Source organism: Hesperophylax consimilis, chromosome 2, assembly GCF_061612785.1.
Source record: "Hesperophylax consimilis isolate HC1 chromosome 2, BYU_Hcon_1.0, whole genome shotgun sequence".
Classification (NCBI taxonomy): domain Eukaryota; kingdom Metazoa; phylum Arthropoda; class Insecta; order Trichoptera; family Limnephilidae; genus Hesperophylax; species Hesperophylax consimilis.
Genome location: NC_142837.1, coordinates 11,536,419 through 11,552,599, shown reverse-complemented (window position 1 = coordinate 11,552,599; position 16,181 = coordinate 11,536,419). Strand labels below are relative to the sequence as shown.

Sequence of the window (16,181 nt, the reverse complement as noted above, 5' to 3'; positions counted from 1 at the left end):
ATCACTGCAAATTAGAAGATTAAGGTTGGCCTTGTGGTCTAACCGTTGAAAAGATTACCCGATCGTTGTCTGTTGTGGGCGGGTCTGGTTTACCCGAAATAAGGTTAATCTCCCTTACTTCGGGTGAAGTTAATCAAACTTTTTCAAATATCAAATTTATATATTGATGAGGTAGGTATTTTTTTCATTGACCTGTATGGTGCTTAGGAGTCGAAATAACTTACGGCCTGTTTACGCGAGGACACTGTTTACACTAAGACACGAGAGCTTGAGAAGGTTCAGAAGAAACTAAAAGATTGTCCTAAAAAAGTGGCCACTCTCCCTGTTTACACGCGGTAAGTTACTTAAAATATATTAAGTTTACAGATTAGTTACCACTTACTACCTACTATCCTAAAACCTATCGTGGTATAACAATTGAAGACACCATTATTATATCCACCATATGCCTAATATGGTGGCTGTAGAAACAAAAAACTGTAATCATTTAAATTTTTATGAATCAAGAAACACAAAAAAATATGTATTTGTATCAATGGAGAAAACTTAGCGATTGATATAATATATTGCTCAAATTATTCGTAATATGGTTGAAAACGGGATTGGAGGCCTTATGAATGAATCGACAGGTTTCTTAATAAAATTTCAGTAAAACGCGAACGTGTTTTTAATTCTTATATAATCTCTTTTCGTCATTGAATAGTATCAGGACAAATGCAGGTGCATGAACACGTTGTCCGATATATTATGAATGTAATAAAAATTTATTAGGAAACGACCTGCGATCCCGATTTTAACAGACTCATTTTTCTCCGTTTATAAATCACACTCTAGGGATCAACTTTTTTAGTGGTATAGATAAATTAATTATTAAAATAGTCTCTCTCGGCTGGTTTTATGAATAATAATATGGGTATTAAATTATCTATAATAATAAATTGGAGATTACTTTAGTGGTAGATGTGTATAGCATATTGCCTAATACTCGGGAAGTGTTTGTTATCTCGAACTTTATAGGAATAATCTAATGAAGGACAACCACTTTCAGTAGTATTATTAAAGCTTTTTGTATTTATTTAATGTACCCAAATCATATTTAATTATGTTATTAATAAATTCGATCCGTCTAGTAAGATTAGTAAATTAGACACATCCGTTCAACGTTGGTGTTGTAAGCTTACCTCGAGCCTTGTTTAAGACCATTTTAATCAAGCAAACGGATTGGTAATGTAATAACACTAATAACTCAAGTTTTTCACTGTTCTGACACTTTCGCGCCCCGTAATATTTACGGTTCCATGATAATTTAACACAGTGACAATTCAACACACTTTTAAAAACTGATATAAAGTCATTAGAAACGATGAAATTTTTTTTTAACCTAACCTAATAACCTACTTAATCCAGTTAATAAAGTTTTTGTTTCATCACTTTCCATGACTTTATATAACTTTTTAAAGATGTGATGAATTATCATTGTGATGATTTATCCGGTCACCAATATTTACACTGCGTTTATAGAAGGGGTAAATTTATTTTAGTTTTTTATTATTGTGACAGTTTGATAATGACCTTGAAAGCCGAAATAGATATCACAATAATCAAATCAAAGCATTTAATAATATTACTTAATTTGATTTAGTTTGATTAGATGGAGTCCCCGGCGTTGCCTGGGTTTTACGAAATCTAATGAAGATATATTTTGTCCATTGACTAGCTGAAGTTCCCAGCATTGCCCGGGGCTTATTCTGCTTTAAGGGGAAGAGAGGATGGGGGTAGTTTTCCGAAACTTTCAGTGACTTTCTTCTTGTTTTGATGGTCAAGTGTGCAACATTCCATCAGTCTCGAAATAAAACTGTAGATTTGTTTGATATCAACACCGCCCGCCCGGTGTCCGCCCGGTATCCAGCCGGAGTCCGCCCGGTGGCCACCCGGTGTTCAACAGGTGTTTAACCGGTGTCCATCCGGTGTCTAACCGGTGTCCACCCGGTGCCCGCCCGGTGTCTGCATGGTATACACTCTCCTTTATGTAAATAGAATTTCAACGAATTAAACACAATAACAATAAAAAACAAAGGTACTATTTTGATTTTTTTCTATTTACATTGTTACTTTTAAACGCAGATTCTTGGCCCGTTTCAGCTTTTGATCATATTGTAGGTCACATCAGTTCTAAATACTATTCTGAAATATTAGAGAAAGCGAATGCAGCAAAATTCCCTTTAATTATGAAAGGTTTGCTGCGTGATGAAATGTAGGTATAAAGTAATTCTTCTAGGTTTTATTAACAATTGGGTAGCTGATATTTGCTCTCAGATTGTAACCACGCTGTGATACAGAATTATACCTCGGATGCGGCCATTATGACTATTATTTTAGCTCGGAATGCCACGGGCTACAGCCGGCGGCACACATAATAGTCCAGTCAGCCTGTGTCGTAGAACACCATTTAGACCAACTAAATAGTATAAAGCTAATTTTTTCCCCATCGACTACTACCATTTAGACAAGTGTTTAGAAAAAAGTCCCCGCCCCTACCCCCCTTGCTTCCCCCCCTGTGCCCCCCCAAACATGAAAAGTGTAAGGGTTTCGTAAATCGCGTCTATCTCAATTATTAAACAACATATCGGATTGAAATTTTTTTTATTCTCTTTGTTGTAACATTTTCTACAAAAAAAGTTCAGTTAACTTTCGTCGTAACTTTTACCGTTTGTTTGTAATTCGTATGATAAGGTAAAAATTTGTATATTTTTTGGCACATAATTTTATATTTTGTCACAGAACTTTTCAGGCCGACATTTTATGAAAAAATATTTCCTACAAAAGTTGTAGCCCCTGTTATTACCTTTAAAATGATATATTTTAATGTGTACTTTATGGCTAGAAAACGCCAAATATCAACCGTGAAAGTCGGGATGTGACATCAGAGTGTACTGGCCTCGAGGAGGGGGTTTCGAGTTGTTGCATGCAGAGTGACTGATGTCAAGGCCATAAATAGGTCAGTTACGGAAACCCGCCAGACAGAAAGGGTCGCGTCGCGAGAGTCCGTGTTTCGCAGTGATTGTGTTTTATGGTTTGTGTTTTACGGTTTGTGTTTGTTTTTGTGAACCAAAATGGAGGGCGAGTCATGTGTTATTTGCAATGAACCTTTATCTGTAAGTCAAAATGTTACAGTTACTTCTAAGGGGATTAAAACTTTAATCGAATCTAGCCTTCAAAGGAAGGACGGCCTACAGTGTAAATTCGAAACTCTTCCGACAGTCAGTATACACAAAGAATGCCGTAAAGTGTATACCCGCAGTAGTTCAATAAAAGCTTACATAGCGAGCTCCAAAAACGTTGAAGATTTTGAATCAAACAGTGCGCCTATAAAATGTAGGTCTAATTCTCAGAAGTTTAATTTAAAAGTGAATTGCTTATTTTGTGGAATGGATGCGGTGGTAAATATAAAGACTCCAACAGAATATAGGAAAGCGGTCCATTTAGTTCATACTTTAACTATAAAACAAACTATATCTAAATATATTGAAAATAGGAATGATGATTGGGGTGATTTGGTTAGGTCCAGGCTAGAAGGAGTTGTAGACCTCGTAGCTGCTGAGGGGCGTTATCATTCCGACTGTTATGCTAGGTTTTCGAAACAACCCACTCAATCATCCAGTACGTAAGCAGGTCGTGGTAGACCAGTTGACGATTTATTAAAAGAATCATTCATAAAAGTTTGTGATTTCATTGAGGAAAACGATGATTGCCAGCATAGTATTTCTGACCTTTTGCAATTGATGAAAAGTGTGTCAGGCAGAGACCAGGTTTATGAAATTAACTACTTCAAAACTCTATTACTTAGGCACTTTGGTGAAAGACTTCTTATTACAAACATAAAACATAAATCCTCCATCGTTTGTTTAAGAGATGGGGCGGGCAAGGTTTTGTCTGAAACTTGGTACTCTCAAAAGAAAAGCAATAAAGATGATGAGATTAGGAGAATCGTTTCTACAGCAGCAGCTTTGATAAGACAAGAAATTCAAAATCAAGTGTATGATGACTCGACTTACCCCAGTGTTGAAGATATAAGGTCAGGCGGGAAAGATGTTGTTCCACAACTTCTAGATTTGTTTTTAAACGATCTAACGAAGAGAAGAAGGCAAACTTCAGACGAAAGTATGGACGTAAAACGAAAGAGGACTACCATAAATCACATGATATTAAAACTGTGTAGGCCTAGGTCTTTTCAATCACCTGTCCAGTCTGCTTTTGGATTATACTTATCTAGACGGTATGGCTCTAAACATTTAATAGACATTTGTTCATCTCTGGGATGTTCAACGTCATACTATGAGACAGAAATGTACTTACAATCGCTGTTAAAAGCAGGTGGGCCCCAAATTGAGGAAAGGATTTTTTTCCAATTTGTATTTGACAATATTGATATCAACTTAAGAACTCTTGACGGTAAAGACACATTTCACGCTCTCGGAGGCATACAGTGCGTAACTCCAAAAACAGCTGTGTCGAGTGATGTCCGAGTTCCACGTGTTAAGACATGCGACTTTGAAGGTAAATTCAATGTCCCAGTTTTAATGTATACTAAAAAGGCGAAAAGTGGCTTAAAGTCTTTAACAATAGAAAACATTTCTGAAAATATGCCCACTCAATGCTTAGTCTCAGCTCGTAACATGCTTTGGTTATGTAGTTTTGCTTTTGTGCCAGTTTCACTACCTGGATGGTCTGCATACATGCGAAACTGTTACGATGGTAGACAAAACATTGAACCATCTTATGTACTGGCTTTGCCTTTTATAAACATAGATCCAGGAAATCCGACTGCTATTTATTCTGCCCTTAGTTACGCTTCTAAAGAGAGCAAGTTAGCTGGCCAGCCGTGTATTGTCACTTTTGACCGACCACTTTTCCTGAAAGCAGTAGACATTGTTGCAAGTTCTTCTACAGAAAGTGAAATATCTGGAGTAATCGTCAGACTAGGCGGATTCCATCTTCTAATGAGTTTCCTTGGTTGCTTAGGAAAGTTTATGGAAGGTAGTGGAATCGAAGAAATGTGGACCTCTGTTTATGGAAAATCAACGATTCCTCACCTTATGTCAGGACATGCTTACGCAAGGTCTTATAGAGCTCACATGATGACTCAGGCAGCTTTGATGTTACTGCTATTCGAGGAATGTTCATCTCTTAAAGAAATGATTACAAACGACTTTAATGATATTCATATCCAAACAATTAACAAACAAACAACTGTTGAAGACGCCATGAGTGAGTGTAAAACAAATGAAATAATGACAAGACTAGAAGAAGTGTATGAAGATTTGGTTAAAACTAGTAGAACTTCAAAACTGTGGCTACAAGAGTTTAAATTGGTGAATTTGGCTCTAGATTTTATTCTGGCAGAGAGAATCGGCGATTGGAATTTGCACATTAATACAGTCAAACAAATGATACCGTATTTCCATGCTGCTGGACATTTGCTCTACGCCAAATCCGCACATATATACTTACAACAAATGTTGAGTCTACAATTGAAGATGTCAAATGAAGACTTCGAAAGGTTCGTCAATAAAGGTTTTTTTACAGTTCGGCGTACAGATGGATTTTTTACCGGTATCTGGACGGACATGACCATAGAGCAGACATTAATGCGATCATCAAAATCCATAGGTGGCCTTACTCATGGACGAGGATTAAGCGAGAGGACGCTAACCAAGTTCATTGCTTGCGCTCCTGCATCCCTACAAATTTGTGAGGCTTTCGAGAAGTTCTCTGGCTGCTTGACTCAGTTTAACGAACAGCACACTGAACTTAGATGCAGTAGAAGAGAAAGGGACTTGCAAGATATTAATAAAGTGGTAAGTGGTATAAATGTGAGATCTGAAGAAGTGCCAATTAATCCTGATCAGCTGTTTAATAGGGTTATATGTATGTCTCAAGGAACAAATAATCTCAAACAATACTTCAACTATGAACTTAGCCCATACCCTTTGTCTTTATTTGAAAACAATAAAATGATAAGAAAGGGAACTAAATCAAGTCTTATGAAAATATTTGAAAAGTGGACAGTTAGCAACGAAGTTTTTAAAAATTTGCCCCCAAAAATATATGTAGTAGATGGAGGGTATCTTTTGCACAGTGTTATTTGGCCTGACAAAGTAACATATAGCAGCATCATAGAGAAGTATGTTGATACTGTAATGAAACGGTATGGGAAAGATTGTCATGTTGTGTTTGATGGGTATCCTGACTATCCCACCACAAAAGGGGTCGAACATATGCGGAGAAGTAAAAAAACATCTCTAGAAATGAAATTCAACGTTAATATGGAATGCTCTGTGAAGCAAAATGAATTTTTGGCAAATCCAAAAAACAAAAGCCAGCTTATTGAACAGCTCTCTCAGAAGCTTAATGAAGCAAACATTCCAACCATTGTGGCGGAGGAAGATGTAGATACTAAAGTGGTCGGAAGAGCAATAGATGTCTCCCAGATTCAAAGTGGGAGGCCTGTAGTTTTTGTCGGACAGGATACTGATCTTTTCGTTCTATTGTTAGGGCTACCACAGTGTCAAAATGTGCAACTATTCTTTCACAAACCCTCTGGCACACCATCAACGTATGACATCAGCAAGATTCGTGAAGAGATTGGTGATATGAAGGATGTGGTATTATTTTTGCATGCTATCACAGGATGTGATACCACATTTTATTTATTCGGCAAAGGCAAAATTAACGCGTACAAATTGCTAAGTTCATCAAATGATCTCCGCACAAAAGTTTTACAGTTTTATGAAAAACAGGCAGACAAAAATATTCTCAAAGAGGTAGGAGAGGCTTTTGTCTTGAAACTATATGGATGCACAAGGTCTGCAAGTCTGAATGACAGTAGATATTCAATGTACCTTAAAGCTGTTGCAAAAATGTCATTAAAATCCAAATTTAAAATGGCGTCCCTCCCTCCAACATCTGATGCTGCTGAACAACACGCCTATCGAACATACTATCAGATTCAAAAATGGATTGGAGATAAGGAAATCAGCGCTACGGACTGGGGATGGATTTTAACAGACAACATGCTGTACCCAGTGCACTCAAAAAAACCACCGGCACCTGAAGAAGTTATAAACTTAGTTTCCTGCAACTGCAAAAAGGCTTGCAAAAATAATTGTAGCTGCTTTAAAGCATCACTTGATTGCACAGAAATGTGCGGGAACTGTGGTGGATCATGCAGCAATGTAACTTTGGTTGAAGTCGAGGAAAATGAAGAACCTCTCATGGAAGTTTAGGATATGATCAAATTAAGATACCGCAATTATTTTGTTCTAAAATAACATCTTTAAAAAATATTACATGCATTTTCAAACCAAAAACTATTTAAAATACCTATTTTCGCTGTATACAAGGACTTATTATTATTTGAAACAAATTTAAAAAGTGGGGAATTTAGGTTTCACCGAGACTCGATTAGTTTTATTTATGGAAAATGCAATAGTGTACCTTGAAGATAAAAAACACTATCACTATACAACAATATCTGCATTGCAACGCCGCGCCGGCCGGCCCCACCTCGACCGAACCCGCCATGATAATCTCGTTGGATCTCCAACAAAGTAAGTACTATTTTATATCATTTTAAAGGTAATAATAGGGGCTACAACTTTTGTAGGAAATATTTTTTCATAAAATGTCGGCCTGAAAAGTTCTGTGACAAAATATAAAATTATGTGCCAAAAAATATACAAATTTTTACCTTATCATACGAATTACAAACAAACGGTAAAAGTTAAGACGAAAGTTAACTGAACTTTTTTTGTAGAAAATGTTACAACAAAGAGAATAAAAAAAATTTCAATCCGATATGTTGTTTAATAATTGAGATAGACGCGATTTACGAAACCCTTACACTTTTCATGTTTGGGGGGGCACAGGGGGGGAAGCAAGGGGGGTAGGGGCGGGGACTTTTTTCTAAACACTTGTCTAAATAGTAGTAGTCGATGGGGAAAAAATTAGCTTTATACTATTTAGTTACATATAAAAACACAGGCTGACTGGACTATAAGGTTTGCCCGGAGCCCTGGCGCGCGCTGGCGCGGTAAAACTACACCCCTCGGGATGTAAAAATCTAATTTTAATTGGTAACCACTATGATAGGCCACTTTAAAACGGGTGATATTAATTTCAGAAATATTAATATAATGATATTAATTAAAAAGGTTGACTTCAAGAAGGTCGCTAAAAGAAAATTGAGCATATTTAACATTCTAAAATTCAAAAATACATGATAAGACGGGTTGTGTCGGAGAATTTGAACAATTCATCAAATTTCAACGTTCATTTTCAGGTTATGTGAAAGATTTTTCAAGTTTTGTTTTTATTTCAGTTCGGTCAAGCAACTAGCCTATAATGATATAATAACAGAACTTTGAATAAGACTTTCACAGAACCCGAAAATGAACGATGAAATTTGATGAATTGTTCAAATTCTCCGAAACAACCCGTCCTTTTTTCAGTAAATCAAATTATTTTATACCGGCCGCTCTTAAAATATGTGTAATGGTTAGCATAGTTGCAGTTGTTCCAAGCAGTTGATCGGGGTTCGTTTTTCGGCTGTGGAATTTTGTTTATGTATTTGTATATACATATATATTTAAATTAATGATAAAGGTGATTGTTCACGGGCCAGAGCTAGTTCTTTAAAAAGAGCGTGATATGCAAGTAATCAATTGTTTATTAGTTTTTCAGTGGCGTGTAACATGCGGGGAAACACAACTCCTCACGTATTGAGACATGTTTCATATTCCTTTTAAACAATTTCATCTGCTTCTGTTATGTTAAACTGGTCCATTATCTGCACACGTAGAGAATAAGCTCCTATATAATTCACACTCACAAGTATCATCGTGTTCTTATGTTGTAATATATGTACGTTCTCCCTTATACAAATATTATGCCGTTGTGTAGTGTGTATAATCCAAAAGCCGCATGAATACGAGGACTTATGTCTTATTTTGTCTACGGAAAACAAAACCGAAATGGCTAAATCCAGAACGGAATTTTTTTAACCTCCTTTGTTATTGACTGTTAACGGCTTTACAGAATTAGTTGGTTGTTTGCTAGGGACTATAAATTAGTGTGAAACCGAATTCGTTGACAGATCAAACAACTAAATTCCAAGCGGATTAAGCTTTTGATAATGCGGTTAAAAGGACTTGTATCTCATTCAGAAATGTGCAATTAATAGAGCACCATCCATTTATATCTCTTAATACCATTTTTGTTGCATCAATCTTCAATTTATGCAGATCGCTTTCCCCTGTAAACTTTGTTTTTTTTTGAGATATCATGTTTTAAAATTCCCTCAAATGTTTCCGTCAGTCATAGAATTACAATTTCATTATTTTCCCATATAAGCGTTGTCTCTAGGTTTCTTATATCGTCGGCTTGATTCGTAGCCTCCGTAACTCAGTTTTTCTTGAAAAAAGATTTTAATGCCTTTTGGTGTTAAAATTAGTCCGCTTCAGATAGTAAATTAAACTCGTAAATTCGTATAAAATCAACATTGTTTTTAAACACAAATTAGTTAAATGTTTATAGCCCCAATATCCAGAATTAAGTAAAGTTGGTAACTTTTTAAACTTGAAAGACTTAAATTACAAATGCTTAGTGATAGAAAATAAATTCAGAAAAATATGGTATATTCTAAACATAATAAATAACCTGTAATTTTTTTACTGCTAGGTTTTTTTCGCCTTCTGAAAAATTTGACAAATGGTGGTTACGTATTCTACGAATTAATAAACAAGTATGTAACTTTTCAAATAACTATTATTATTGTTCTTCTAACAGCTTTGGAATCTTCAAATTATTAATAATATTAATAAATATACTGATCATGTTGCAGCGTCATTTGTTTTAGTATATTAATCAATGTATATCACCTCGATTGCATATATGTTACGATATCGTTTGTGTTAGTACCTATGTCAATCAATGTATATCACCTCGATTGAATATATGTTACGACATCGTTTGTGTTAGTATCTATGTTAATCAATATATATCACCTCGATTGCATTTATGTTATGGCATCGTTTGTGTTAGTACCTATGTCAATCAATGTATATCACCTCGATTGAATATATGTTACGACATCGTTTGTGTTAGTATCTATGTCAATCAATGTATATCACCTCGATTGCATATATGTTACGACATCGTTTGTGTTAGTACCTATGTCAATCAATGTATATCACCTCGATTGAATATATGTTACGACATCGTTTGTGTTAGTACCTATGTCAATCAATGTATATCACCTCGATTGAATATATGTTACGACATCGTTTGTGTTAGTATCTATGTTAATCAATATATATCACCTCGATTGCATTTATGTTATGGCATCGTTTGTGTTAGTAGCTATATTAATCAATGTATATCACCTCGATTGCATGTTATAAATTGATCATATATGAAATAAAATCAACGCCTTACAACGTATTCAAAAATACTAATGTCGGTTTTGCGTCTGTAACTCTGGTTCAATGAATGCTCTCAAATTTTCAAAATTAGAACTGATTGTGTGAATTCAGCGACCAACCAACCTTTAATCAGAAAGGTATTTTATTTTTATTGATTAATTATTTTATATGTCTAATTTGTTTATTTTGTTTCAATTTTTCTAGTTTACAACGGTGTTCATTCGAAAGGAATATATATATCATAAATATATTTCTGGTAAAGAAAATTGACAATAGGTACTGATTTTTAAAAGGCTTTAAAAATCCTGAATCAATATTTTATATTAAATACTTTCAACTTCACAAATCCTGTAATTACAACATCCTGTTATTTTTCCCGTGTCTGCGCTAGTAACTCACTTGCAGAAATTTGTAACTTACGAGTATTTACAACTCTAATGACTTGGAACTTATATATAATAATAAATAATTAAAGGGATATAACCTCCAATACAATACAGGTACCTACATACGTGCATAATATATATTATACTGACGCCTTGATAGTTGAGGGTGTCTTCTATTCTCTACTTTAGTAGTGTGTGTGCATAGTAAAATGATGGAATCATTTGCAATAAATCATATACGAACGTTAAATTTCCACTTACGATAGAGCCTTCATTCTATTCAAACAGAGCCTGTCTCTATTCATAATTTTTGATGGTCGATTTAACGAAAATATCAACGACCTAGAATAATGAATAATGCAAACATCTTGTGTAAATTTTGAACCTCAAAGCATTCACAGATCCTGAATAGCTTAAAATCCTCGCACTCCAGAGGCGCTAAAACGCAGGTCGCAAATAATTACACTGGTATTTTAGTCATTTTTAGTAATGGTATCACACGACTTATCTTGTAAGGGTTTTTTCACGGAGAAAAATGAGTTTGGCTGATTTATTAAAGTTCACTATGATAGATATTATGTACGTTCGTTAAGTTACTCTCCGGTGCACGGAGAAAACTTACCGATATTAAATATTGCTAATTTATTGAAAAAATGTCTTCAAATTATTCGTATTCCTGTTAAAAACATGATCGAAAGCCAATTCCTAATAAAATATTCAGAATATAACGGACCACGTGTTCACGCTAATACATTTATCCTGCTATTATATATAATATATAATGACGAAATGCGAAAATATTAGGTTTTTTAAAAACACGTGACATCGTGAAAGTTTAGGAACTCTGTCAATTCATTCGTTTAAGGCCTCCAGTCCCGTTTTTAACAGGAATACAAATATATAACATAAAATATAGCAGCCGGCGTTTTCGTGTTTGCGTCGAATACTACATTCTACATCACGGGGGTGACTGAGATAACAAGATATGCTTACTCGCTTACACTATAAGACGAACACGAAATACTAAATGAGACTACTGCTAATAGGTTGTCCTTATTGTACTTATGTGTTGCTATGTTCGCTGTCTCTCTTTCTGTAATGGCGCTGAAAATCTTCGAGAAACATCGGCATAATTGTATTTTTTTAAATAATAAAATAATTTACGAATGAAATCTTATTTCTTGGCTTTTACTAGTGTTTGCCGAGTAATGAAAATATGTTGTCATCACACACGAGGGCATTTTGGCACTTTTTAATGCAATTTACTTAGAAGTAGCACACGACCTTACGCGACGCATGGCAGTTTATTAGTACTAAAAGTACGAAATTGAAAGTAGGTACTTCAATTGACTTTTAGCTTGCCGCTTTGAGATTTCTTCAATGGGTCTGTATATATTGTAATAAACAGAAATTCACACGTGATAAAATCATCAAATAGCCATTTAGCGGCATTTTTTTTGTATTTCACCTAGAAATAATACAACTTTAGGTTTGTAAATGTTAATTATGAATTGTCCTTTTGTAAAAACACTGTGTTTAAAATACATTTGGGTGGATTTTTCCAAAATCGATGTAAATAAAACCTAGCTTATTCTTTCTGTCACTATTATATTTCAACCCTCAAAAGATAAAAAAAATCCCCTAAACGACTAAGACCCAGTTGTTTCGCAGAAATTCAAATGTAACATTGTCATCAAATGGCCATTCAGCGTCATTTTTTGTGTTTTCACTTTTGAAAGGTCCCTGTTAAACTTCGATTCTAGGTGCGTTTTTGTTTTCCATCAAATTATAACAAACTGACAAGCTGATCACATTTGGTTCTAAAGCTGACTTAAAATCGATATTTAACGAGAACATTTCAACTGACAAAAAAAACAAAATGGCGCTGAATGGCCATTTGATGACTTTGTCACACGTGAATTTCTGCGAAACAAGTGGACCTAAAGGACAATACAAACCCAAAAGTTTCATAGTTAGGTATTACATTTTGTGTAGTAATAATCTTATTACAATCGAACCATTGTAAAATTGGGTTGGGAGTCCCTTCGCGGTATACCTCGCGGTCCATTCAGGCACGGACCCAACTCTTTTTTGGTCTTCTTTTTTTAATCCCCTTTTTGTAGTCTGTTTTGGCGGCAAGGTGAGCCGGTGCGTCGGCGCACTCCGCCATCCGCGTGGCTTTCATTAAAAGGCGGGAAAATATAATACCATGGACATTTTTTTAGCATTCCATTTACGGAATTCCTCTTTGACAGAAAGAATTGATCACTTCTCATTTGTTATTCCTTATTACAAATTGCTCTTTAATTTAAGGACAGACAGGAATCGTCAATTTTGCAAAAACCGTGATTTAAATAATAAAAACAACGCCAGAGATATTTTTTTTCTCAATGCGCATTTCTTTGTTCGGGTACATACAAATTGCAGTTTAATTTATGTTTAATATAAATCTATATTGGTGGGAAAAAATATCCATGCCATAAAATTGGTCGTGGTAGGTGGTCAATATATTCCTTTTGCAATTTTTTTTGTCGCAATTCCCTTGGCGTGACTAAATCCACGCAGCTTTGATGCTGAATTTATTGGTTTGCTTAGCCAAACAACATGGCCATGTATAAAATATCAAATGGTTAGGTTAGGTTAGATTACGCATAACTAGTTAGGTGCCTACCTAGGTAAATTTTCGTATAATAATTGTTCGTGCACATTAGGATGTATCGAAACATCGTTTTTTGGAGATTCAAAATGTCTAGTTGATCCAAAGTTGTCTCTGTGAACTAATATAGGTTCAGCTCTATAAAACATCATGAACTTAATGCCTGTTTCAGACCACGCTATAATCTCGTGGCTTAGCCTATTTCAGCATATCGTTCGCCCACGTATCGTTGAAATAGGCCAAGCCACGAGAGTATAGGTGAAGTGTGTCAGCCCCATAAAACTCTAAAAAATGTCATTGCGGATATGACTGACTTAAACAAAGTGGCAGTGTCCAGCTAGTCCCTAAACTAGAGACAAGTCATTGTTTCATATTGAAATTGCTTCAACGACTCTAAAGCTATCTCGCAGACAGGAAACAGTTTGTGTCTCATGGACTATTCCAATCTATACAATTGCGTACTATCAGCAGTACCCCAAGGTACTAATTTGGGCCCACTCCTCTTCCGTGTTTATTAACGATATTTCAGAAGTAATTCTGCACTCTAGGTTTCTTCTCCTTTCTGACGACCTAAAACTTTTCTTAGAAATACAAACTTTAGTAGACTGCAATCAACTACAGTAAGGTATTAATAGAATTGTTGACTGGAGTAAATGGAATCGGATTGAGTTGAATGTTTATAAATGTTTAATTATGTCATTCACTAGGGCGAGTCATACCTGGTATTACCGGTCTCCCCCATGAAGGATCTTGGAATCATGTTTAATAGTTGGCTAACATTTCATGCTCGTATTGAGATGGTTTGTAGCACTTCATTGAGAATGCTGGGCTTTGTTATACCCACTGCAAAGAATTTCAGAGATATTCAGGTTCTCATAGTTTTATTCAATTCCTTAGTAAGGAGTAGACTTGAAAGTGGGTCTGTAATTTGGAGTCCACAACAGGTAAAGTATTCTCTCATGTTTTAGAGAGTTCAGAATAAATTCCTGAGATTTCTCTACATGTATTTTATTGTTTCATAGTGCTTTCACACAAACGAAGTATTGAATTCCGTAAGTCTGACCTTAAACTTTGGGGCGTACTTTCTTTTGGGTGTGCTAGGAATGAACCATCTACGGGTCAGAAGGGATGTACACATTGCGATACATTTCTTCAGACTGATTCGTAGATGGTTTGAAATGGAGATTTGATGGCCTTCATGTAAATCATTCATGTGTATGTTCGCGATGGTTATCTTGGTCACCGACAGCTTAGACTGTTCTATCTCCCAGCCTGCAGGACTAACTTGCCAATGGTCATGTCGGTGGGGGAAGCAATGCTCTTGAACATATCGGATATCGACATTTTTGGCATCAATGAAGCTGCCTTTAAAAGGCAAGCTCTGTTATTGTTATTACTAGTATAGTTGATATCTATACTACCCACTGTCTACATAATATATGTATACATAGAAAATTTTCATAATAAATTTATTTAAAAACGCATTGAAATGAACATTTTTGTAATGTTTTTAAAATTAATAAATTGAAGGCAAAATTCTTCCTGATCAAGAACTTAAAATCATTATAATCAAAAACGTATTGATGTGGATATTTTTATCTTGCACTTTAAACATGTTTTTAATAGTGCCTTATAATAGTCTTTACAATAACTTTAATTTTTAATAAATATATACAAGAAGTATTAAAAATTATAAAAATAATTCCTATTTTTTTAATTTTTTTTTTTTTTTTAAGTTTTTATTTTTCGAACTTACATTAGGTGTTTTTGTTTTATTTTTCTCCTGGCCACAAAACTGTCACACCATTTCTTTATTTTTATGTGAGTACTTTTATTGTGTTTTTCTAGGTAAATATTCGCAATCGCTGTACACGGATAATACGAAATATTTTTTAATAAAATCTTCTGATTTACCTTAATTACTATAAAAGGAATCTGACTGCATTTGGGAATTTTTTAATTTTAGCATTTTAATTTTTAATTACGTAAAATGAAAATTCGCTTTCGTTGTATTTACTTTACTATTGTACCTACTTAAAAAGCATAAATTATTTATTTAGGTATTAATATCATTATTATTGTATTTAACCTAACCTATAATAACCCAACCTAACCTAACCTAACCTGACCTATAATAATCTTACCTAACCTAACCTACATCCTAACCTAGCCCAACCTAACCTAACCAATAATAATCCAACCTAACCTAACCTAACCTATATCCTTACCTCACCTATAATAACCCAACCTAACCTAACCTATAATAATCCAACCTAACGAAACCTAACCTATATCCCCTAACCTAACCTATAATAATCCAACTTAACCTAACCTAACCTAACCCAACTTAACCTTACCTTTGACAACCCAATCTCAACTACAATAATCCAACCTAACCTATAATAACCCAACTTTTAGCCTAACCTAACTCATATATTAACCTTACATTTTTAACTTCAACAAAATAATAATTTAAATAAAAAAATCTAAGAAGGACTTCTAATAATAATTGTTTAATTTCTTTCAGAACTAACAAATATCTTCAAAAGTCAGCTGTAACCAGAGTTTGTGCAGTTGGAGGTTTCTTCATATCAATTCCTGTGTTCCTAACTGGTAAGAAAAACTTTATAATTAAAAAGTTGACATTTTCACATAATC

General features: G+C 34.7%; 1 protein-coding gene across 2 annotated transcripts in view; it reads left to right on the top strand.

Annotated features, from left to right (window-relative positions):
• LOC149425694 (uncharacterized) overlaps nt 1-16,181 on the top strand; it is a 124,689-nt gene that overhangs the window by 98,436 nt on the left and 10,072 nt on the right. For both annotated transcript variants that reach the window (XM_089644459.1, XM_089644452.1), the window contains one exon: nt 16,051-16,136. In XM_089644459.1, the coding sequence (XP_089500585.1) occupies nt 16,051-16,136 (86 nt within the window). The remainder of the gene's footprint in view (nt 1-16,050; nt 16,137-16,181) is intronic.